The sequence below is a fragment of the Varanus komodoensis genome, unplaced genomic scaffold, assembly GCF_004798865.1.
Source record: "Varanus komodoensis strain SLA01 unplaced genomic scaffold, ASM479886v1 scaffold130, whole genome shotgun sequence".
Taxonomy (NCBI): domain Eukaryota; kingdom Metazoa; phylum Chordata; class Lepidosauria; order Squamata; family Varanidae; genus Varanus; species Varanus komodoensis.
The window spans coordinates 371,959-398,086 of record NW_025335377.1 but is presented as its reverse complement, the minus strand read 5'-3'; the positions used below and the strand labels follow the sequence as shown (position 1 = coordinate 398,086).

The 26,128-nt window shown below is 46.9% G+C and overlaps 1 protein-coding gene across 1 annotated transcript in view; it reads left to right on the top strand.

The window, feature by feature from the left end:
* The window catches only part of STX1B (syntaxin 1B), a 64,191-nt gene that overhangs the window by 8,809 nt on the left and 29,254 nt on the right, over positions 1 to 26,128 (top strand). Inside the window, exon 2 of the mRNA XM_044422592.1 lies at positions 24,091 to 24,165. Within this exon, the coding sequence (XP_044278527.1) occupies positions 24,091 to 24,165 (75 nt within the window). The remainder of the gene's footprint in view (positions 1 to 24,090; positions 24,166 to 26,128) is intronic.

The window sequence follows — 26,128 nt, the reverse complement described above, 5'->3', positions numbered from 1 at the left end:
AACATCAATCATCAGAAACATCGGACCTACTGGGTCAGCCCCCCACATTTTTTCTTTTTATGTTAGCTTATAAACATATTTAAATCTATGCAAAGCCCCGTTTCTCTAGCCAATAATAAAAAGAGTCCCAAGTTTGACAGAAGTCAGTATCTTCTTTCTCCTTCAGTGACAAAGTCAATCTGTCCATTTCTGCACAGTCCAAGATCTTTTTTAGGATCAGTTCATCGGTGGGTGGCTCTTCACGCTTCCAGCGTTGGGCAAATGCAATCCTTGCTGCAGTAATTACATGTAAAGTCAAGTACATTGCTTGTTTACTAATATCATCAGGTATAATGCCTGACAAGAAAACTTCAGGTTTAAAAGCTAGAGATTTTTGTAACATTTCCTCAAGTCATTTATGTATTTTAATCCAATTCTTTTTCACTTAATCACAAGTCCACCTCATATGATAGAAGGTACCCAATTTATGTTTGCATTTCCAACATCCATTTGACATATTTGGAAACATCTTGGCTAGTCTATTTGGCGACAAATACCATCTATAAAACATTTTATACAAGTTTTCTTTATATGAAGTTGCTAATATTACCTTAATATTTCTTTCCCACAGCTTTTGCCCTTTTTCTAATTCAATATTACATCCAAAGTTTTGTGCCCACGTTATCATAGTTTCCTTAACCTGTTCATCTTCCATTCTCCTATCTAGTAGGAAATTATATAATCTTTTAATCATTTTCTCATCTGATTTAAGCATCACCTGATCAAATGCTGTTAAGTCCTTATAAAAGCCCCACATTCTCTGTGGGTGATTACCAGTGCTACCTGGAGGCAGTTGCACAGTCCGTCAAAGATCTCGCCTATCTCTTCCATAGTAATGTCTGAAGCCATCCTGAGTGTCCAGAGATTACCTGCTCATACAGAAACAGCAGGAATTGTGGCGTTCTAAAGATGAGCGTTCCGCCACCGGTCCCCCGCCAGAGTGCTGGCAGGAAACTTCTAGGTGAAATAGACCACTGATACGGAGTGGCTCAGGTTGGAAAAGGCTGTTAGAGAATATGAAACGCGTGCGCTGTAACGAATGTGTTAAGTCTGGAAGGTGCCACAAGGCGCTGTCATTCATATTTAGCACCTAAAAAACCTTTCTGAAATCAAGTCTCTAGGCCTCAAGAGAATAAATAGCTTACAAACCTTTCCGGTCCCCTCTGCCTTCCTGTTCTGTGTTAACACCCCACCCCCCTAAACACCCAGGTGACTTGAAACCCCAAACTGTGGCAGCAGGGTCCGTTTCCTTGCTTTCCCAACGGAGAGCATCAGCTAGGCCGGGTTGTGCTATGGGGGCTTTCTGGACTGAGAAAGGAGGGGCAGCCAGACCTCCAAGAAAGGATTTGCCTCAAGCAAAGCACGTCCCTGAGCGGGGCCATCAGGCTTTTGAGGGCCCGTGGGCAAGCCATCCCCAGTGCGCCTCCGCCCTCGGCGATGAGTCTCCCTTCCCGCTGCCGTCGTCACCAGCTGCTCCTGCTCCTCATTGTGGTTCTCATCACTGCCGCCACTTCATTGCCTGGCAAGCAGAGAGCCCTGCGGCAAGCAGTCAGTGGCACCTGCTGCAGCTGCTCCCCTGCACCACCCGGGCCAGGACAAAAGGCAGGTGAACAAGGAGGCTGCAGTGGTGAAGCCTGGGAGAAACCCCAGGAGATGCTTGTCAGAGGGGCGCGGGCCTTTGGCATGTCTACTGTTGACCCCAGCCCTGCCCTCACCTAGTATTTACCTGTAGTTTTTATCTATTTCATGTTTATCCTGTAGTCTGCTGTTGCCCCTTCCCCATTTGGGCCTCACACCAATTCTGCCAGGTGCATTAGGCTGAGAAAAAGTGGAGAGCTTAAGGTCACCTGGTGAGCATCATCCTGAGCTAAACCTCTCCTGGTCCACTTCCAGTGCTTCGTCTACCACCCCAGCTTTCAGCAGCAGTTGAAAGAAAGCTTCCTGACAGATTCTGAGATTGCCTTGAAGAAGCTTCTAGGATATTGCTCTTGAGGAACCGCTGCATAGTGAGCATAGATCTGAGATTCAGCATCCTTCAGATCGGAGCATCTGAGTGATACGGCAAGGACTTTTATAGCACGAAGTTTTCAGAAGGAGGGTCAAAAGGGCACAGGATACTTTTGATATTATCTCAGAGGTATGGAGATAGAATGGATGGAATTCAAGTAAGTGGAATCCCAAAATTGTTGATTTAAATCACATTTGCCACTGATGGTTCTTCCCATATTTCTTCAGCAATGAGGCAGATCTGATCACTAAAACATGTCAATTTACAACTCAGTATAGCATTTTACGACATTGAAGAAGGTGTACTTCGTGTAATATTTTAGAGCGCTTGAATTTTACTGATATAAGAAATACTATAGAATACTCATTGCCTATGTTAGGCTGCAGGTGCAGTATATTATGAACGGTGAGAAGAACTCATTTACACAAGCACAATTGCATCTTTCTAATACAACCTGCAGCTCATTTTCTACTCTACCTCCAACCATCCCCTGCTGTATTGTCTCTCTGTCTTAAGTAACCCCGCTGCTTTTGGTTGGTGCTGCTCCACTAACACAGTTTAAAACCTGTCCTGGCCCAGCCTGTCTTTGCTCCTATGAAACAAAAACTGAAAACTCAGCTCTTTCAGGAAGCGAGAGTTGATAGTCAGATTGGACAGACCCATTTTTATGAGATCAAAAAGTGAAATGCCATGTTTAATTGGTAGGTTAGCTGCATTTTTATGAGACTATAATGCAACACTATGCATTTTTAGACAGAAAAAAGTTCTTATAGACTGATTGGACAACGATGCAAGTTGCAGCAAGATTTTTTCCAGTCTAAATGTACATGGGGTTATGCCCAATTTGTGTAGATGTAGCATGTTTACATAAAAAGAGCTGTGCTGGATTAGAGGGTCCAGGGGTCTGTCTAATCCAGGAGGGTTTTTTTTCACACAGTGGCCAACCAGCTGCACACAGGAAACCCACCAACCCACAATAGCACCCACTTACCCAAGCCCTCCAGCAACTGGTGTACGTAGGCACACGGCCTCTGATGTCAGAAGTAACATGCAGCCGTTAGAACTAGTAGCCATGGTAGCCTTCTCCTCCCTTTTACAGCCACCCAAATAGGGGGGTTCACCATTTCTTGTACCAGGTTCCATGGTTTAACTGTGTACTGTATCAAGAACTTTTTCTTTTAATTTGTCTTGAAACACCCACAAGTCGACTTCATATATTATGAGAGAGGGTAAAAACGTCTTACGTATTTTTCTCCACACCATGCATAATCCTGTGCATCTCCATCATGCCCCCCTTGCCTGCCTTTCGTATACGCTATAAGCCAACCCTGACATTGCCACCACTCTTCAAAGGGGGGGTTGCCTTCGCCCCTTGTCTAGTTTAATTTCCTTTTCTTCAACCTTTCCAACTCAGCCACAGCCTTTTTAAGTCGCAGTGCTTGTGATGAGATGTAACTGCGACTACTTTCTTCTTTTTAAAAAATGAGGAAGACATTTAGTATTTAATTACTAATTTTTCAAAAAGGCAAATCCAGTCCAAATGTTCCGAATCTGATCTGTAAAAAAAATTAAATTTTAGTCCATTCTTTGAGGAAAGCACTGCAGGATATGAGATCCTGACCCACCTGCAAAATACAGAAACAGTTACTCCAGGTTACACTGAATAGCGGGATGATACGATGGGAGCGGTCCACAATCCAGGTTCATTGCAAGCCGGTGTCCCATGCCTGTGGAGGGAGGAAGGAAGCATGCCGAGAACCTTGATCTGGCGCTTCCAGAGCAGTGTGGGAAAGACAATGAATGGCAGTGGCTCCTGGGTCACTCAGCTGGACCAAAGGCTGGCTCCCCTGAGCAGGTCAAACTCAGGGCAGGCGCGGGACTTCCATGCCCTGTGTGGAACTCTTGACTAACAAAATAAAGTATACAAATTAAGCACACTTGCAAAATTGTTGCAAGTGGCAGGATCTAGCATTTGCAGAATTTTTACAAGGAATATGACCACCCTTGCATGCATCCTTGCCTATCTGATGGTTTCTTCTCACCTTCCTCTTCTCTGCCTCCTCCAATTATAACCAAAACCATCATCTCCCTGTTTACGTGGATGCCTTTAGTGGGGCATTTGTCCATCCATCAGCAAAACTGGCAGCACCAGATACTTAAAATAAAGAAAAGGCACTGCACCCATACATCTTCCCCCGTTCCAGCAGATGAGACTTCTTTTAATTTCTTTTTATGGTTTTTGTGCCTTTGGGCGTTTACTGCAGTCTTTCCTCCCAGATCTGTCTCTTCGGCTATGAAGTGAAATGCTGTTTTTTTTTTCTTCTCACACTCACCCCCTTAAAAATAAAGCTTTTTTAAAATTTAAGCTGTGGTTGTTACAGTGAAGGAAGTTAGAAAAACAAGGCATCCTCCTCGTGGCATTTTAAATATAATTGCTTTTCTCTCCTCCGCCCCCAGCGCATACTCCTGTGCCTGCACAAAACAGACACAGCCCCCCTTCAAATGGTTTTGAACGAAGAATGAGAAAATAAGAATACAAATGAAGGAATTTTGTTCTAGGAGGGCAGGAAAAGAAAGAGGAGGGGGAAGAAGTCTATTGTTTGTTTCCCCTGAAGTGCTCAAGAAAGGGAGCATGTATTTCCCTGCTATTATCTTTTCATTATGTCGGATTAAGTTCCCTGGTAGCCCACTGCATTGCCCTTTCGGGCCAAGTTTCTGCATGCAGCAGCATGACAGAGGAAGGGTTTTCGCGACAGAGTATCTGTTGGAGTGCACCCCACCTTAGGCTTCCTTTTGTATGCAGAAAACTAGTATGGGAGGGTTCGGTCAAGCCTTCGCACTGACATGCTGTTGTTCCACATTCAGGGAATGCCACCACCTGTGGGAGCAGATTTAAACACAACACCAAATGTCTGAAGTGGCTTTTCCACTTCATTTTGTTGCTGATCCATATTTTGTTGTTGTTTAATCGCAAAGTTGTGCGCAATTCTCTGCGACCCCACGGACAACATTCCCCCAGGCTCTCCCGTCCTCCGTCATCCTCTGGAGTCCACCCAACCTCACACCCACCGCCCCAGGGACCCCATCCAGCCACCTCAACCTCTGCCATCACCTCCATTTGCCATCCGTTGTTCCCAGCATTAGGCTCTTCTCCAGGGAGTCCTTCCTTCTGATCAGGTGACCGAAGCATTTGAGCTTCATCTTCAGTATCCTGTCCTCCTAAAGAACAGTCAGGGTTGATTTCCGAGCCATATTAGGAAGGACCAAATGGAACCTGCAGCAAGAGGCAGCATGGAGTGCCTCTGGTTGGGGCTCCAGCCAGCCAGGCTGGTTCTTGCCCGGCACACTCTAATCCAGCCTTCCCCAGCCTTGTGGCTGCCAGAGGCATTTGGACCGCAACACCCAGAATTCCCAGCCAGTGGCCCTGCCAGATGGGAATTCTGGGAGTTGTGGTCCAAATGCCTCGGGAGGCCACCAGGTTGGGGAAGGCTGCTCTGATCCATTGCCCTTCGCCACAGTTGTCTGTCTATCTCCACACTCCCCTGGACACTCGGCATTTTGCAGCCACTGAATGTGCCCATTTCTCACGGGACCTGCTCTTGTAGGTGCTCGTCAAAATTTCTACCCTAAATGTTTTTTGTATTTTGGAGTGTGATGCTTCCTTCTTCTCAGTGGCCTCATTTGGTATACAGTCATGTTGGCACTCACCAGCTGATTTGCTATTAGAGAGAATAATTATTTGCTGGACTGAGGCCTCTGAGATTTTTTTTTCTTTTGGCAGACTGTGTATTGACTTAATGATAGGAGGTGGTTTAAACAACATGCCAAGCCTACTATTATGGTTCTAAGCTTTGGTGCTGTTCTGGTTTCTCGTCACCTCCTGTGTTATGTATTTATGTGTGGCTTTTCATACCCCATGTCTGGGTCCCAAAGGACTGTCTCAGTGGTACACAAACGCACACACTTTAAATAATATCAATATATTCTGAAAGAGTCATGGAAGGCACGCACATGCACATACACAACGTTAAAAGAAAAAAATGAGCACATTAGAAATATAACAATTGCTAATAGCGGTGCAACACAAACTTGCCCCCAAGGCCTTCACAAATAGCCATGTGGTCATGGTTTGTTGCTTGTGAAAGCCGAGCAGCAATTAAATGAGCAGACCTCCCCTGGGAGGGAATTCCACATTCTGGCGCCATAACTAAAAAACGTCTGCCTCGTGTATGTACTGAGGGAAGGGGAACACGGAGCAGGGCCTCAGATGTTGGCCTGAGCACATGCTGTGGTGCATGTGGGATGCATGTGTGTCCTTCAGGTATCCTTGTTCCAGGTCATTTCAGCTCTAAAACTCAAAGACAGTGTGTGCGTTAGACCTTGAAATGACCCTATAACCAAGGCAAATATAATAATATTGAAACTACATATGCGCCGTGAGCCCCAGTTGGAGGAACAGCTGTTACATTTTGGACCAGTTGAAGCTTCCAAACATGGGAATGAGATGGTGTAGCTCAGTGTCCTGCAATGGCAGTGGGTTGGACTCAGTGGCTTTCTGGCCCTTCCAATTCTACCATTTTATGATTCTGTGTTTCAAAAGCAGGCTCGTGTAGAGTCTTTGTACAAAGAAAGCCCTAGGAGAATTATTGAATATCTGTCTTGAACACTGAAAACAAGGAGGCTCTGGATTCTAGAAGGATCCCATTAAGCACTGGAGCTACAGTTCTGTAGAAAAAGGAGAAGTTCTGTAGAAGAAGTTCCGGCCTGCGGACCAAATCTGGCCAACCAAGTTGGCCTACAGGACCGAAGGCCAAACCCTTTCTTGAAGTCCTGCCCTCTATGGAAACAGGAAGCATAACAGTTCCCACCCCTCCTATACATACTTATCTAAAAGTAAGACCCATGGAACTCAGCATGGTGTGTTTTTGACATGAATAGGATTGTGCCTTTGATTATAAAATAGCTAAATAGGTTTAAGTGTGTTCAGGAAAATCTTTTGTCTTCTCTTTTCCCCAGTAATATGTTTGAAACTCCAGAAATCTAAGCGGGAGTACTGAAGAAGGCAGAGGCTGAAACATGTAACCAAAGAATGTTAAATCTACCTCTGTTTGGTCATTCAATTATTTGCATTTATTATATATGTCTCTCTCTAAAAGTTAAGAAAATATTAGCATTGAAACCCCCTTGAAAATAAAAATACAAAAATTATTCCTGTATAAATGGCAGCCATTTCTGACATATTACTAGAGACCGAGTAGGGTAGTGAGTTCCTTTGTCAGAGATTTTTAGTAAGTTCCTTGTCTGTTTGCTGTGGGTTATACAGATTTTTACCAGAGGCAGATAGGGTAGCATTTGCTTGAATCCTCTGACATCTTAGATCAGCGTTGCACATAAGTTAAGTCTGGATCTACTGGCAGATCTGATGATTTACAGTAGATCAGCATGGATCTCTAACTCCCAGCAACAACAAAATGACTCCCATCCATCCCTAATCTAAATGCTGCTGCCAAAATGAAGAAAGCTTGGTTTAACCTGGAGTAAATTTTTGTGTGGAAAAGACTGAGCTCCATTCACTTCAGGACAAATAAAGGTTTTGATTGAGTTGGAAGCAAAATCATTGCAACTGGATGTCTTTTGTGCCAGACTCCAACTAGTGTATCTCAAGATTCTAGTAGATTCTAGCACTGGCCCAACACCGTTTTAAAAAATAATTTAAAAATAATTCCGCTGGAACTTGGGGGACTAGATGAAGCTGCCTGACTTATTAATGCTTGCAGCAGACAATCCAGTGCTCCAGGCTTCAGCTATCATGGGGCACCATCAGGGACTCTATGTGCGGTTGTCATATTTTAGAGTGGCACTGGGCAGAGCATAGATTTCCAGATAGTTTGGATTTCAGCTCCCAGCATTCCTGACCACTAGCCAAGTAAAACATCTGATCATCTACCTTTTGCCCATTCTGTTTAGGGCCCATACAGTGTTCTTTGTTAGCAACAATTCGATATTGTTATTGTTATTATTATTAAAATAATTGTACCAAAATTGAGATTGCATCCCTGGGACATAATCTATTGACATGGAGCCACATAGGAGGGAGGGAAGGATTCCCTCCAGGGCCCCGTGCCCTTGGGTCAGCTCTGCTGTTCTGCTGCCCTTTCTGGCATGCCAGATACACTACGCAACCTGGACTGGGGGACTTCAAGTGTATTTGGGATAAAGATGCCCAAAATAAGCGTGTGGTTCGTGTGTCTGGGTGGTGGCAGCAGAGACTTATTTCTGTCTGAAGGGAGAACGAGTCTGGAGGTGTATCTGCACAAATGTGCAAAGCCTGGAAAAAGCTGTAAGAGGAGCCCACGCATGGGGGGGTGTGTGGTGGGAAGTCTCATCGCCTGCTCTCTGGGTAAGAGAGCTGTAGAGGCAGATAGATTTTTATATAACCATGATAGCTCTGCCACTGTACATTCTCTGAACAATAGAACTAGCCTGAGAGGCAGCGTTATATAAAACCCCATCACTCGGTCTCTGTTGCCTTGTGTCTTTACAAATCTTTATGGAAAGACCTCTTCCTAATCTGACCACTTCTAAAGATCCAGAGAGATGGGGTTACCTACTCTGCTGAGCTGCTGAGACTGCATGCCCAGTTCTCTGAAAATCTTCTCTGCAGCTCCCAAACCCCTTCAAAGTGGCTGCCTGGAATCAGAAGCAGTTTGCCTTGTTGAACATATGCCGCTGTCCAGATTCGGGGCCTGTCCAGGCCAGCATTGTCAGCAGGCAGCACCTCTGCAAGCTGCAGGTGGGCATCTCCCCTGGCACTGAGTACCTGAGATGTCTTTTTCATGGGACTGGAGCTGGGACCTAGGATGTGCTCTGCACTGAGTTACAGCCCGTTTGCAAGGCCTAGTGAAAAAAAGGATTTATTCTGAGCCTGGCTCTCAGTTGCCACATTACCCCAGAGCAAAGGGCGGATGCCAAAGAACGTGAAAGGCAGATTGCATTCCTCCACCCCCATCTGAGTAGCCAGAACTGCCTGCTGCACATTCGTCGGGACCTGAGAGCACGGCTTCTAGGTCAAGCCGGAGCTATGGAATGTCTTTGTTAAAAATTAGGGACTGTACCTCGAGGCGGCTCCATCTGTACTTGAAAAAATGCCTGTCTGTGCTTTGTTTAAGAGAACTGCGTGCCGCATGGCAGCTGTGGACTCTCCATGGTGCGGCACCAATAAGAGAGATGAACTGACAGAAGGCGAAGCCACACCACTTAGAGCAGAGTATCTACCCAGCCACCGCTGGAGCTCGTGCACCCATCTGCTGTCAAATGTGTAGTGGTTTTAGGCCATTTTTATTGTCGCGGCTCCTCCACCCCTCCAGCAAGCCTGGGAATGGTAATTTAGTCAGGGTGCTGAGATCGCTGTTAGAGCTCCCTCGCACCTCCTCATCCAACTTGGTTCCCTGGGGAGAGGCCGTGATTATTAAACCCGTTTCTCTAAATATGCCATAGAGTTAAATTGACACGAGAAGGTTAGAGTTAATTTACATTATGTACAGCCCAGCCGCTAAACTAGGAGTAGCAACCTGGTGCCTCCAGCTGTTTTGGGTACGACTGCTGCAATCCCCCACTATTGGCCGTGTGGGTGAGGGCTGAGGGGAGCTGAGGCCCCAAACATCTGGAAGGCAGCAGACTTCCTACCCCTGCAGTAACTAAGCCCTCATCCAAACCCGGTTAATTTCAGGTGCAACATTTCTTCTTCATGTGGGATGCTCTGAGCAACCTCTGGCACTGCCTCTTCAGCTCTTGTTAACTTGTAAACCATCCAGTGATATGTTCTGCTGACAGCAGACATGATATTTGTTTACTAGATTTATATCCCACTTTTTTTCTTATGAACTCAAAGCAGCTTACACCATTCTCCTCTTCCTGCTCTCAACCTTATCCCCACAATAACATCCCTGTGGGGTAGGTTGGGCTGAGAAGCTGTTACTGGCCCAGTTGGCTCCATGGTCAAGCAGACACTAGAACCAGATCGCCTGTGTCCCAGCCCTGTGCTCTTAACCACTACACCACACTGTTTGTGGTGAATGGAACATGCTGTCCTGAAAGGTTGTCTAAATACTGGTGAAAATCTTCATCTTCATCATTATCTTGGTCAAGGGAATTGTTGCCTGCTTTATGTGCAATCAGATATTTGTAATTCCCCCGTCTGTCTGTCTGTCTGTCTGTCTGTCTGTCTGCCTGCCTGCCTGCCTGCCCGCCTGCCCTCCTTCCTTCCTCCCTCCCTCCCTCCCTCCCTCTCAGTCTTTTTTAGATGGTGACAGCTCAGTGGTAATGATTTGCAGGGCTTCATCTGTTTTGGCCACTGAGCACTCATACTACCATTGAACTGCTTTCCCAACAAAGAATAAAGTGAGATGGGGGTGCAGGGGGTGCAGTTCCAGGGCACAGTCCTTGAAACATGGGAATCACAAGTGGTAACACATCCCCTCTAGAATCTGACCCCCCTGGGATCCCCAGTTTGGCCTCCTGGGGGTCTCCAGAAAGTCATGCATCCTTCTCTTGGGACAACCTTCTTTCCCTCAACCACGCTGGCTTGCTGGTTTTCTGGCTTTTGTGCCGTGTTCTACCCCTGTTAGAAGGCCGAATTGCTTCTCCTAAGGTTTAGCTACTGACACTAAGAAGTCTCAGCTCAACATATGCTGGTATTTTGGCTTGCCCCTTTTCCATTTGCCCGCCACCCTGTTCTCCAAAATGAAGAACACTGCCCTGTTGTTTAGTACTTCCACTTTGCTGACTGGTGAGATATCCAGAGCAGCCTGCACAGCAGAGGTAAGCAACATTGTGGCCTTCCAGATGTTTGGGCCTACAACTCCCATCAGCCTGGCTGACACAGCTAATCCTAAGGGCAGTGGGAGTTACAGCCTAACATCTGGAGAGCCACAAGTTGCCCACCCCTGCTTTTCAGAGCCAGTCTCCTTTGGAGAATAAAGTGCTTATTGGAAATGTATGGGTTGATCAGGTATTACAAGGGTGTGGAAGCCAACATAGAGGTAGGTAGGCTTGCAGCAATATCAAGAGAAAAATGTACTCTTTCTAATAAATTGTGACAATCTGCTCCGTGTAATATTTACGGAGCAAAGGTCTCAGTCACCTTTCAGCAACTTGGTCATGCAACTCCAAATTCAAAGGCCCCTCTGACCTAAATTGGCTTCAGCCCGTACGCAGGCAGATGGGTGTGAGTCATATTCCAAGATGGCTTTTTCAGACAGCGTAATAGCCTATGAATGACCACTGCAAGTGATTAAGAGTCGCCGAGCCCAGGGAGGTATTCAGATGACACTGCCTGATACTGAGTCATCTGGCCCAGGACGGTCCGCGTCGGACTGGTGGTGGCTCCCCAAGGTCCCACCACGGGCCTTTTCCTACTCCTACAGTCCTTCAAGCCAGAGCCACTGGGACGTGGACACAGGACCTTCTGCATTCGAAGCAGAGGCTCCGGCACTACACTCAAATCCCAACAGGGCAGGGTAGCTACAAAATGTGCTCCAGCATGTCCCCAACTCTGCTCGGAGGATTTGAGCGGGTGGTGTGGGTGTGGAGAAGCATGACAAATGGCAGTCGGCCAGTACAGTAAATTATTAAATGCAGGTGGCAAAAGCCTCTAGAAATGGGCTGATGGTGTATATGGGGAGGCAGAACCTTTCTTCTCACTGCCAGGAACTAAGCCATAGGAGATGCATTGCCACCTTTCAGAATGGGGGAAAAACGCCACGAAGGACAGAGCAAGATTTGGACTGAAAGACAGGATTTGGCTCCCGAACCCTAACCCTACTTTATTTAGGTGTCACAAATTTGAATAGGAAATCTGCTTCTCTCCCCTTTTATCGTGGCCTTCCCAATTCCTTTCGTAGCTCTTTGCTCCCTAGACAACCTTCTATGATGGACAAGATTTCACATCTTCTGGATGTCTGGAGAGGAGGAAGAGATGTCTGCTGGAGCAAAGCAGATGATCGGCAAATATATTTCAGAAAATCAGAACAGACTGTTTTTCTAATAATGGCTGTTTCATAGAGAGATGTGCTTGTGCATAGCTTACTCTGGAGAGCCATGTATAATAGCATTATCTCTGGGACTTCCAGGTTTAATCGGTTTAATTGGTAGATTAATCAACTCAAGCTTGAGTTGATTAAAACTGCCCCTCTGCTCGATTAATCAGTGACAGCAAATTTTAATTGGTCAGGCTGTGAATTAAGGGCAGATTATTATTTTGAGGGGGAAGGTTTTTGGTACTGAGTCTATCATGAAGAAGCAAATGAAATAGCCAATGCCGAAAATTGCCATTTTGTCTTAACAGCCAGTTGTCGCGTTTGTTTACTATTAAGTTGGTAATAATATTGATTTTGAGGTGATTGGCTTATTCTGTTGAAATTTCTTTGACAAATGTATCAATTGAAAGGCAGATATTTAATCCATTAGAAATCCCTTTAGCTGACTACCAATCATTAACTATACAACCATAATATAATTTCAATTTGTATAAAATATAGGGAGAAAAGCAACTTGTCTCTTTAGTCTGGTCAAATTTTACCCTTGCAAAATGCACATTCTGGTGGTGAATTATCAGCAGCCACCCAAGTCACTTTTGCTTGAAACCAAATCCAAAGGTCCCCCAACCGCAGTCAACTCTTTACCTGGTCTTGTTGCACTACTCTGAGCAAGACTGGCACCAAGGGTAGGAGTGGTGGGGCGCCTGTCAAGGGCCACTCCCCAGCAAGGGCCCACCAGCCAGTGCCCCCTATTTTTCACCATGGCACCCTGCTTATTCACCTCCCCACATGGCCGGCCCAGGCAACAGTAGGGCTGAGCAGGCACTGGGGGTGCGGCTCTCTGTTTGCAGATTGCCTTCCTGCCTGTCGGGCAACAAGCAGTAGCGATTCTGAGGCACACGAAGGAAAGCACTAGCAACCGGTGACAGGGGCCACGAGCAGGGAAATTCACTGGGCGAAGGGGCTGGCCCAAGGGCCTTGAAAAACCTGAGGCCAGCCCTGATCCTGAGACCCGGTCCTGCCTTTATCGGGCCTCACCCACTGCCACCTCGTGGAGCTGCTTAGAGCAGGCCACCTCGTCCTTTCCCAGGGCAACTGGGGTGTGAGCAGGCCAGAGGCCCTGCTGCGAGACGGAGGAGCCCTGCCTCTCATCCCAGCGAGGACTAGACTGGGCTTCCTCAGTGGCAGGAGGAAGGCAGAGTGCCTATGCTCAGAGACCATTTCTTCTTTATGAGAACTTGGCCTATTGCGGGGCTGATGCCTGGCTTTGTAATTAACTAGAAGCTATATTCTGTGAGTAAACTCTTGAGTACCAGCCCTTGGTTCAATTTCAACCGAGAAAATCCTTGTATACGCAGGCCTATTTCTCCGTTCTAAACATGCATGTATTTCAGTCTGTCTGCCCTCCTCTGCCTCCCTTTTCTCCTTTGCTCTCATTTTCACTGATCTCTCTGCCATTATAGATTGCCTTGCCTGCTCACTGTCTTTGTTGGCTGTATCTGTCTACCCACTACCTTCCTACGCAGAGTGTCCTGTATACTAGAGCTAGGCAGGAGGTAGATTTTGGGGTGTTTCCAGACCAGTCACTCCTGGTACTACCAATCAAAAGGCCTTGTGTTGCTCTTCTGTCTTTCCCTCCTTAATGGATTTTGGTGATAAATAAAAATATAGAAGAACCGAGGAGAAGGAGAGCTTAGTCTTGCTGGACCCCCTCTCCCATTCCACCTCTGAGGCAGGGCAATTGCACAATAAAAGCCTCATCTGGAAAGCCCCCTGGATTTCCTGGTAGATCTCTGAGTGATTGATCAGCTTTCCGATTCCCAATCATTTAACAATAGCAACAACAAAATGACTTCCCTCTGCCCTAAATTACACCATCAAACTGAAAAGAGCTAGGAGAAACCAGGAATGGATTTTTGTGTGGAACATTTGTGAGCTCCGTTTAATTCTGATACTCTGAAGAAATGTCTGGCTCAGAATCCTTTCCTTTCAAGTCCCTGTGTTTTGCACCAGGCGCTAGGGGGGAAAATAATAAAGTAGATCTTGTGAGCCTGATGTCTGCCTGCCTCCCGCCCCCTGCTATAAATTCATAGCAGTCTCATTCTCCAAGTGCCGATCCTTCTATAGCCAGAACAGTACCATATACAGCATGTGCAAGAGAGAGGAATCCGCAGGCTTAAGGAGAAACCCTAAGCACACTCTAAGGGGCAAATAATGATATAATAAAAATAAGAATATAAACCCGTAGAAAAATAACTCAGGGAACATGCTCTCTGGGCTCAGAATACGATCTAACTGGTAGCAGGGATGGGAATGGACGACTATGGAGAATGGAAGGAGTTGGAATGGAGTATCTTGGAAGAGGGTATGGCTGGCCTGTGTGCTGAGCAGGGCTTCTCTACACAGTGCAGCATTTGCTGCAGGTCTCACTTGTGCGCATTTATTGGAAATAAATTTCATGATGTCCAGTTTGGCTTACTCATCTCTTAATGGTTGTTTTAGGATTGCAACTACATGCAATCATTCTCTATAATGCCCCCCTGTCACTGTTTAAATATTGCTCACTCGCTCATTATTTATACCTCTCAAGTTGTCTGTCCCCAGTTCGTTCTATCCATCAATCCTCTAGCAAATAGATCTCTGCCCAATTTATATCTCATAAATACCTCTCTGTCTCTCTTGCTCCATACATTTCACTGGTCCCTGTGCGGCTTCTCCACCTTTGCATACAAATGATCACTGGATGTTTTGCTGGGCGGTTTTTCTCCCCTCCTTTAATTGAAGCCCCTGATTTCTCGAGTTTTGAAGAGCCTGTGCTTTCCCAGGGTCTGTATGTGTTTCTGGCACTCCTTTTCTTGATACCTGCATTCTTTCTCCAAACAGCTGCAATGCAGGACCAATTGTGTGAGTGGTGGAGACAGGCGTGAGCTTGCTTGCTGTGTTTCTCATTCTCTCCCTCTCTCCCTCTTTTTCCCCTCCCAACTTCCAACAAAAGCCATAACTCATGTCAACTGGGGTAGCTTATGGGCTGCAGGCAGGAGGCTGGGCTGTAGTGGGGCGAGAAGTGGACGTGTAGCTTCAGCTGGCTGGCTCACACACATGGTTCTTAATTGGAAGCTCTGCCTATCTATCTGCATCTGGAACGAGTTCTCAGTGCTTGGCCTCTGTCTGCAACTCCGAAATTATTATTAATAATAATGAGTAATAATCATAGATGGTAGTGGCACACACCTCTGCAGGTCTCTCTGTCTCTGCTTCCTAAGCTGCTTTTGTGGTGCAGGTTCAGGGAAAAAGGCCTGAGCGTGGGGAAGGAGGGATTGGGGAATGCAGCGAACTTGGAGAATGCCCCCTTACCCAAAATACCCCTTCTGAGAATGGCAATTGAGGGGGGATATCTCAGCATTAAGGATCCATTAGTGACTTTGTGATGTCTTCAGGCCTTTCCCCAATCCCCCTCTTGGCCTATTTACTTGCCAAGCAACCAAGGGGCACCACTGGTAAGCTTTAATAGGCCAGGGTTCACAAAGGCTCTGGGTTCAAAGGTGGGCATGCAGAGGTGAGCAATGACCGTCATTTTCCCCACATGCTTGACCAGCAGTTTTTCCATGCACTCAGCTACAACTCAACATTGTGGCCACATTTCCTTACAGGGTCCCATCTGCCACAAACAAAAGGAATACCATGAGCATGTGTAGAGTGTCTTTCCCTTTTGAAATATGTGTAAATAGCTCACTGTGCATTTGAGATTATGGGTGTCCCTTCTAAGGCAGGTTTGAGCCTGAGAGCATCTCAGTTTAGCAACCAAGCGCCAAACACACAAGTGGATGTGCGAACCACTCCATAAGCATACCCTGCTCCCCCTTCGCCATTTTTATGCAATCCTTTTCAGATGAGCAAATCAAAACACACGATGTAGCACACGGCCTCTGAATGCCCCATTTCACACCCAGGCACAGGCACAGCCCTGTTTTCCTGAGATATGCGAAGGGAAGCGTGTGATTGCATGCTCCACAAGTGTGCTGTCATGCACCCCAGTGTGCACAATCTGTCACAAGTAGTGCTTTGATCTAGTGTGATATCAGATTCCACATGGGGTGCTCGCAGAAACTGACAACACATGGCAACACAAAGCTTAAACACAAGGAAGGGGACAGGGAGGAGGAAGGGGCTGGAGCTGGTTTTTTTCTTCTTGAACAATGAATTGCATTTCCAGGAATACCCACAGAGAAGCCTGACTGGCAGACAGATCTGTGATCAAAGGGGATGCTATGTGATGGCAGGTCGTTGCCTCAGAGTATACTAGAGGGAGACGCCCGGTTTGCACTGGAAAGCAACACCTTTTGACCTGATGGCAGTTGGCTAGAGGTGCATGGAGAAAGCCTCCACAGTGCCAACATCCTTCTGGACCACCATCACAGTGCATTTCCAGCACAGGACTGCCGTCTTTCACTTGAACAGTGACTTTCAGACTCTGGGCCATCTCAAGATGTTTTGCTGCCAGAAGCAGTAGGCAAGACGACGCCTCCTCCTCTTTCCTGGACAAAAGTTGACTGAACTAGCAGTTGAATCTTTCTGCAGGACTGGGAGTGGGGCAGCCAGGCAGTCTAGGGCAGAGTGCTTGGCCCACAACTCTCCCCGCAACTTTTTCTGCCTCTTCCCGGCATCTGTCGTCTGTGGTGACTGCCACATTCTGCCAATGGCAGGGCAACCCTGTTCGGACGTCCTGCCTACCAGGAGTGTTTTCTACATTTCTGGCATGGCATGGAGCCCCTTCCTGTTCAGGGAAGGACAATGACTTCACGGAACCTCAAGTGTATTTTCGGGGAAATTCAGAATACATGCGGGATGGCCGGAAAGGCCAACTGGATTTTCCACCCTGGTTCCTGAAATGCCTCAGGGTGGTGTTTCTCTGACTGTTGCTGCCTCTGTTGCTGCCACCAGGGCATTGGTGGCAAGAGGCAATGGGCAAATTTGCTCAGGCTGCCCAGCCTTCACGAGGTCATAGAAAGGAGTCTGCAGTCTAAGTGACAATGAAAGAGCCGGGAAAAGCCTGTGTTGTAGAAAGCTGAATTGGCATTTCGACCTCTTGGTTAGAGCACAAGTCTCCTGCCGCCCCCACCCCTCATTCCAGTTCCCATTCCACCTTTGTGCTCATTGCTTTGCATCTTTTGCTCGAGAGCGAGAGAGAGCGAGATGCAGCACTTGCTGTCAGGAAGACTGTCAGGGAATGCTCCACCTCAGTGATGCAGTGTGGCCACAATAATGAGTATATTCCATCAAGCTGTGACTTCATTTTATTTATTTATTAATCTATTTAAAACATTTCTATGCCGCCCCCATCACAACAAAGCCTCGGGACGACTTTATGTCTATTTAACTTCCTAATCAGGGGACTGAATCAAATGTGTGGGGTTGTTGTTGTTGTTGTTGGGCTTTTTGCATGGATGCCTACCTGTCAGAATCAGCTCAGCAGAGCCCTGAATTTTGCATGCAGAGTTGAACGCCACTGTAATGGAAGGATAGCAAGTGTGTGAGTGCAGGAAGCCGATCAGGTGGGCAACAGAAATCCCTGAATTCTTTCCCCGGCCACCTCTGCAAAACGCCAGAGGGCGGGAGTCGAGGCAGGCCCAAGCATGGAGGAGGAGGCTGCATGCACGAGCTATTAAACAGAGTGGCTCTGCATTTGGGCAAGGGTGTCTTTTTTTAGTCCGTGATTTTGACGCTGCTGCGCTGGGCTTTCCTCCACCAGGGGAGTGGAGTGGAAGCTGCGGATGCTGAATGTGGCACTTGCCTGTAGTCTGCTCTCCCTGAGCGTATGTGTAAGAGTAATGATAATTATAATAATCTCTCCAGATTCCCTATCAGCTGGCATTGTTCTGTGCCTGACTGTTCGCTGGGGGAACACAGTGAAGCCCGTTCTCTTTCTCACTGATTTTACTCGGCTTCCATCCCCGCAACTGAGACTGTGCGGGGATCTGGGCACCTCGCCATCTCACTTCGTAACAAACCAGACCTCACGCAAATAAAGAGATGAGGTAGAACGGTGGAAGGTTGCATCCTACCTTCCAGCCTACCTTTCTCAGAATCCCAGTTTCCAAATGTAAGCCCTAGTTTCTAGACCCTGATTTTTAAGCCCATAATCCCCATTAGGACTGACTATAAAACCCTGGTTTGCATGCATTATCCGTTTATGATGTAATCCTATGTATGTTTGGAGAGGAAGAGTCCTCCTGGTCCCTCCATTCTCCAACCAGCATGAGAATTGCAGGATTTTCCCCCTTTCTAAACATGTATAGTATTGCACCCTAAACCACCCTCTGAATTTGCAAAGGCCCCAGATTTCACTCCTATTTGTAACTCAGTATCTCCTGCACAGATGATAAGATCCCAAAAATCCTAACTCGAAAAGATCTTCTATTCCATATCTATAACATTAGCATTGCCTATTTCCCCTGTCAGAAGCTTTGAGTTTTGTCTGATGAGAAGTGCGGACACACAGATGAGGAAGAAAGGCTTCACCTGTTGACTTCCAGCCTACCATACTGTTGCTCAAGCCCCAGGGGAAAATGGGTAATCATAATTTATGGATGCTTCCAGACGGAGGGATTGTAGTGCTAGCAATTAGAAAGCATGGTGCAGCTCTTCTGCCTTCTCCTCCTTAACAGACCTTTTGTGGTAAAAGTAAAAGAACAAAGAAAAGGGAAGCAGCACTGGGAAAACACAGGAGGGTTATACTGGAAGACGGCAAGATCTGGACCCTCCATAAGAGTCCCTGGATCAGGCTAGGCAAAAGCCTCGTCTGGAAGCATCCTGTATCATCGTAACTCTACGGGAAGAAGCAAAACCCATTCTAGTTAGCACTACCCCCAATCTGGGACCAACCCGACCTCTACTTTCACTATCTCATTGGCCAGAAAGCAGCTTAGTCACTCTGGATCATGAGCGTTTGATTGCCCAATCACACTTGAAGGAGAATGGTGGTGTGAGGTTTTTAAGCATGCAAATAAGGGAAACGAAAGCAGCCAGTCACACAGGAAAGGCAGCCCTAGGAGGATCCTGATATTCAAATAAGGGGAAGCCGACATCCAATCCGGTATGATAACGGGCCGGCAAGGGACCTCTTGGGGTGGGGGAGCACTGCCGATCCAAGCTGAGCAGCCTGCGAACAAGCAGCCCGAAGGGCTAAATCGCACCCTAATTATGTGCTGGAATCTAATCTTGATGGGGATCTGACTGGATATTACTTTCCTTTCTCTAAGTCCAGTTTTGCTGTGCATGATGTGCACACTTTTTTGTCTGCTTCTCAAACTTTTGATAACCTGGAAGCCATTCCCAATGCCGATAATTGTCTCTATAGACACAGTAATTGCTTGTTTGGAGTGAGCATATCTTGGCTTCTTCAAGGTCTGGATGAGAGAATGTTTGGGCTCTGCAGAGAGGAGGGATGGAACTGAGATAGATATATTTCTGTTAGCTGCAAATGCAGAGAGCAGCAGATGCACATTCCTTTTGAGGGCTAGTGTGATGCACAGAGTGCTGGACATGGATTAGAGAGAGATGGTTCAAACTTTTGCTTTCTGCATTGTTTTGGGCAGGTTATGACTCATCCTCACTTCATAGGACCAGAGTTGTCACCAAAGGGCATACCCACGTATCTGAGCTGGGCTACTGTCTTGCTTGGTGAAAGTTTGGGATGCAAATGTAGCAGATAAGATTCCTCTAGTTATTCAGCTAGTTTTTTATTTTTGGCAACCTTTCTTGGAAATCTTTGAAAACAGAAAGATAACATCTTGAGCAGAGTGCTCCCAAACTTTTTGATGGGCAATAATCACAAGCCAAATGGCCATAGATGGATAGCTTCTTAAGCACTCCGTGGTTGCTTCTGAATCATCCACATCTTGGCATGATCAGAGATGGATAGGCCATTGGCGCATCTGTTTTTGCAAAGAGATGACCTTGGCCTGTATCTTTTCTCAACATGTAAATTTAGCAAATGGAATAGCCAATCATGACCATGAATATGAGCATGCCGAGCAACCAGAGCTGAGGTAGGTTGAGTACCTGAGCCAGTCAGGAGTGGCATAGGCTACCAGTGCAAATGGCTTTGGAGACTGTCTCCACCATGCTCAGAGTATCCAGCCACAGGACCAGAGAAAGGAACAGTCGGAGGCAGGGCCGTCTTAACGCACGGGCCTGATGGGCACTTGCCCGTGGGCCCCACACTAATCTGTGTATGTTAACCCTTGGAAAATGGGAAAACCTCCAAAATTAACAGCAGTTGTAGTTGTCGTAGGGGCCCCAGTACACTGCTTTGCCCGGGGCCCATAATGCTGTTCAGACGGCCCTGGTTGAGGAGCCCAGTGTAGGGTCCTTTCATGCAAATGAACAGAAGACAGGACTGGGAATGATTGGTGGGCCTGCGCCCCGGGGCCTCCAGCACAGGCTGCAAGCGACATGGTGCTGCAACATAAACAGCTCTGGTCGGTGCCAGGGTGGAAGACTGTTTTGGGACCCTGGATATGCTGCTTGGGGTTCCAGGGTAGAGGAAAAACTGGCCTTCAAGGAAAGGAAATTAATTTAAAGTAAAATTAATTCATTTCAGTAGTTACCCATGGAATACCCATGGAATTACTACATACTGCAGTAATCTCTCATCTTCTCCTAATGTTAGTTTCTTGGTAGACCTGTTGTGATTCTTGTTTCTGTGGAAAAATAGAAGTATCAAGAAAAATGTTGTTACAGTGCATGACAGGCTGTGGAAAAATAGCTGTATTGGGGAAAATGTTATTACAGTGCATGACATCTTCTGTTCTATGGTTGTTCTTCAGTCTATACATCCCTAGCTTTGCTTACTCTGAATGGGGTGGAAAAAGACAGTTCTGTATTGCCTGCAGGCAAACACTGAACTACTAATCTTTCCAACACCTTCTCTCTCTCTCTTTGCCATGCAGAAAGTGGCCAGGGGGCAGGGTAAGGGAAGACACGGAACAAATCAGGGGACTGTAGTGGGCCAGCTGTTTGCCAGTCACCATCATAAATTTAGAGGAATGTTAAATGCCATTAAAAATAGCCCCATATCTTCCACTGCAGAAGAAATGGGGAGGGAAATTAACACACACACACACACACACGAGCGCATGCATGCACGCACACAGCTCAACGACCAGTCAGGCTATTTTGGGGATAATGGTTTTCCTGGAAGGAGAAAAGAATCCGATAGTCCACTGAAGTGATGTGGTACTGCCCGCTCTCTGGGCACAGGCACGTACGCGCACACACTCTCACACACACACATTCCACACTGGAGTGTGAGTGGCTGTTTTGTGTGCATGTGTTATTATGTCACTGTTCTAGCTCGGTTAGCTGTGACCTTGGATGAGAGGAGAATGCGATGAGAGAGCTTCGTCAGACACTGCCCTCCAGGAGACAGAGCCAGGCACTGGGCCAAAACCCGGCGTCCTCCCTTGTTCCCTTCCTCCCAATCCCCTTCTGCAGTTCCTCTCCCCTTGGCAGTGAGGACAGCCTCCTCCGTCTCCATGGCCTCCCCACCTCTGAGATGCCGGCGGTCTCCAGCTGTGTGGAGCAGCAGAAGTGGCACACTGCACCCGGGGGGTCTTTCTAGCTGGCTGAACCATCTCCCTCTGACATGTCGCCTTGGGTTAAATCAAGTTTTGGGGGGCTGCCCTTATATAAGCAGAAACGTGGTATCTCGGCTGAGAAGAAGAGGCCTTTTTGGCCTGACAACTCATGAAAGGACCATGAGAGAGGGAATGGGAAGAGACTGGAGACATCAGAGTTTAATCGCCAGCTTTAAGGCCCAGTCCAGGGGCTCTCAAGCTTTCTGGCTCCAGGGTCCTCTTGAGAGAGCCGAACGTGACTGAGGTCCATCAATCACAAAATTGTTGGTGCCAGTCAAAGTGGTAGCGGACGGAGGCTGAGTTAGGCTGATCTCATTCAGCCAGCAGGCTCCCCGCTGCCCCCATCACCAACAACCTGAAGGGATGGAATCTGCAAGCAAGTTGATCCACAGTTTGTAGGAACTGGACTCCAAATTATCTGACCTGGTCAATAAGGTTACACAGGGAAGCTGTTGGAGACGTTTCTCTGGGGTTCTGTGCTGCTCCCCAAGCTGGAAGGAGGATGAGGTCCTGCTTGCTAGAGCAAGGAAATCGTGGGCTCTCGCGGGTTTAAATTCTGGTTCCAACAAAAAAGTAGAAGGCATTTCTGGAAAATAGGCCCTCTCCACCAGGTCTGGAAGATAAATCTGCTAATTCTCCCCCCTGGGATTTCAGGGAGTGCTTGGTCTTTGAAATGTGGGTGGGCAGGAAATTGTGTGTTCTTGTCCTGGAGCTCCTCACTGACAACCACCAATGCACGGGGACTGTAGTGAACCAGTCAAGGAGAGGTCTTGCTGCGGCAGGTGCGCACCTGCATCCAGCGCTCACTGCTGCCGTACTCACTCCAGGGCTCTGCCTCGGCATTGAAAACAGGGCCCAAAACACAGTCCAAAATGCTGGTCAGTAACAACCCCCTTCACGTGCTCCAGCTGAAAGTGTGTTCATCCGTAGTGGTATTTCTTCATACGGAAGGTATTATGGAGCCTCATCCCTCCCTGGCCGCCTCTGGAGAGCGCCTCCACTCCTTGTGAGAATTGGCAAGAGAGACTCCCACAGTTCTCCAGTCTTACTGGATGTGCGGAAGGTGCCTAGTGCTGCTGTGAGTCCCACCTATTACAAGGAGAACACCCAAACTAGAGAGCCAGTGTGATGTGCTTAAGGGCTTCTAGTCCCCACCCAGCCATGGAGCTCACCAGGTGACTCTGAGCCAGTCCCAGACTCTCTGCCCAACCTACTTCACAGTTTTGTTGTTGTTAGGACAGGACTGCCAGGAGATTATGTAAGCCACCTTGAGTTCCTTGAAAGGAAAAAAGGCAGGCCATGAATATAATAAACCAACCCAGGGTCATCCAGTGAAGCTGAATGATGGAACATTCAGCCCGGATAAACCAATGTGCTTCTTCACACAGCAAGTAGTTGCTGCCATGGGAAGTACTGAAGGCCACCAACTTGAATAGGTTTCAGAGGGGCTTAGATAATTTCCTGGAGAATAAGGTGATCAGTGGCTACTAGTCGCCGAGGTTTTATCCTACCTCCAGTGTTAGTGATGGGAAAGCTCTGAAGACCACAGGCTGAGGAACACGAGCAGAAGGTGCTGTTGGGCTCGTGTTCCACCTGCAGGCTTCTCATGGGCAGAGACATGAGGCTCGGTTACATCCAGGTGAGATTTCTGTAACTGCTACAGGGGAATATGGTTTGGAAACTGTGGCTATAAAGAATGTAGCAGTTGGGATGTTTATGGACCACCATCCACATTGGCTGCCTGTTCATTTCCAGGCACAATTCAGGGTGCTGGTTTTGGACTTTAAAGCCCTGATTGGCTTGGGACCATCTTCCCCGAAGGCCAGCGTATACCTCTCTGAGCATGTCCTTGCAGTTCAGCATCAGAGTTCTTCCTCTCTGGCCCACTGACAAAAGCCATTATGCTGGCAGCTACTAAAGACAGGGCTTTCTCAGTGGTGGCCCACTCCTTTGGGACTCTATCCTCAGGGAGGTACAAATGGCCTCCTCTCTGCTGATTAAAACAAAAACAGAAGACATTTATTCTAGTCTGCATTTGGTGCTTTGCAATTACGAGGTTCTGCTCTTGCTGTGCGTATGTGCAATTAACAGTAATTTGTGTGTTCATGTTTGCATAATATTGTAAGTTGCCTGGAGAGGAAGTGTGCCCTAAAAGATGGGTTAAAAACATGTAAGTAAATAAATACATTTGGTTGGACACCATGGGAATAGAATGCCAGACTAGAGAGGCCTTTGGTTAGATCCAACCTGGCGATTCTTAAGCCTTGACGTGTAGCAGGTTTTGAGTCAGGTAGAACGGACAAGTGCTCACTTTAAGAAAGGCGCCATCTGGGGATGCTGACCTGTGATGATATTGTATCTTGGGCAGGCCAAAGACAGTGATGATGAGGAAGAAGTGGTGCATGTGGATCGAGACCATTTCATGGACGAGTTCTTTGAACAGGTAAGATGATGATTTTCTGCAAAAGAATCTCGGCCCTTGCAACTAGAAGATGGGCAGGTCACACCAACTGAGTTGAAATATTTAAATTCAATCTATTTGCATACTTTCAGCTAAGTCCCAAGATGTTTGTAGGGAACGGGATAGAAAAGCTTTTAATAAATATGTTGGTTTTGTTTTAGGAAATTTATTACACGTGTGTATTTTTGAGGTATGGTTAGCACTTAAGAAGATAAGCCTTTGTCTTTTGAAATGTCAAAGCTACCATTCAAGAGCCAAAACTGAGAGAACCAGCAGAACATTTTGAAGACCTGCACTTTCGGGCTTATCAGAGGAAGCTAATATCCATCCCGTAAGCCAAAAGCATAATGCACTTTAAATTCAGGTTTTCACACATTCCTAGGCAAAATCACAGTTTGGAGAGCTGTGTGAAAATGCCCATTTGACAATTTAAAATTTGGGAGAACTTTGTCTCAGATGGAGCCACCCAATTTAGAGACAGCATAGCTCTGAATACAGAGCTCTTTGCTGCTCTGGCAAGAGGCAACGAGTGCGATTAGAGAGCTGTTTGTCAGCTTCCAGAATAATCAGACTGACCACTGTCGGAGACAAAATGCTGGAATACGCAGACTTGGGGAGGTCCAGGAGGACTCTTGTGATCTTCTCATGGATCGCCTGTTATGTCTGTGCAAGATACTGAGATGAGTACTGAATTCCTACTTCTTGAGCCCTGTTCTCATGTCTGGCTTCTGAAATCTCACTCGACTTTGAGTGTACAGTTTCAGGCTTATCTCCGCAGGCATAAGGTCTGGAAAATCAAGAAGTGCGAGTTGCAGCTCTCAGGATCCTGAACTCTGTTGTGTACCAAATTGTGTACTTCATGGTTGCAAATAAAGGGGCAGCCAGAGGACTGGGATGGGGGGGGGGGGAGGTGCAGACTCATGAGCGTTGGTGTAATTTGCTTTGCATGACAAACTCCCTAAGAGGCTGCCCTTTTCCCATGCTTGGCTCAACTTCCAGAGCACCATTGAAATGTTGCCTCCTGTCAGAGATGGCTTACAATCCACAGACAGCATCTGGCCTCTAAAAGCATCTTATCCTTTCCTCACCTGCCCACTCCAACAAGACAGTTTTTAATTCAAGTGCATCAACAAGTTTTCCAGGCCTGAAATATACATGATGGCAGCGGGCCCAGACCTGGACAGCATTCGGGTCAAGAGAAAAGAGATTAGAATTCCCATTTTTAAAGCAATAGGGCATGGGGGTGAAGGGAGCTGAACTTTCCTATGCAGCTCTTCCTTGCAAGAATTTTCTCTCAGCCACTTTCAGGAAGAGATTGTGAGGAGGTAAGCCAAGGGCAGGGAAACGTCAGCAATAGCTCACGTCTGTGTGCTTCTTTTACTTTTAAAAACGGGCACCAAAGAATAAACATGGTATATATGACTGGGGAAGCTGCAAGTTTAACAAGACTGGATTTTAGGGACCATGCATAGTTTCGATCTAGGTTTCAGCCAGAAGAAGGATGTTGTTTTCCAAAGGTTTGTGTGTGTGCATGCATGAGAGAGAGATTCTGCAGTTCAACATCATCACTCCTCTTTTGGTTTCACCTGTCACACCCCAGCCATGCCTGGACTCATTTGCCTCGTAGCCATGAATACCCTTTCCGCTTGCTCTGGTTTAATGCAGAGGGTGGTTTATGCAGGCCAGGACATTTCCAGCTTCCAGCTTTGCAAAAGCAAAATGCCACCAAGAATATGGAATGTGGCCATCCATGTACTTCCCTTCCCTTTCCCTGCATCCCTCCCTCTTTCTCAAGAGCTGCTTAAGAGGGTACCCATGGCTTGTATTAACTCCTGCTTAAACACGTGCTTGGGATCTGCGTGAGAGCAAAGCTCATCAATATTCAAACAGCATGCATTTAATATGTGAGAGCATTTTTAAATGATTCCAGGCAGTCTCCAAAATG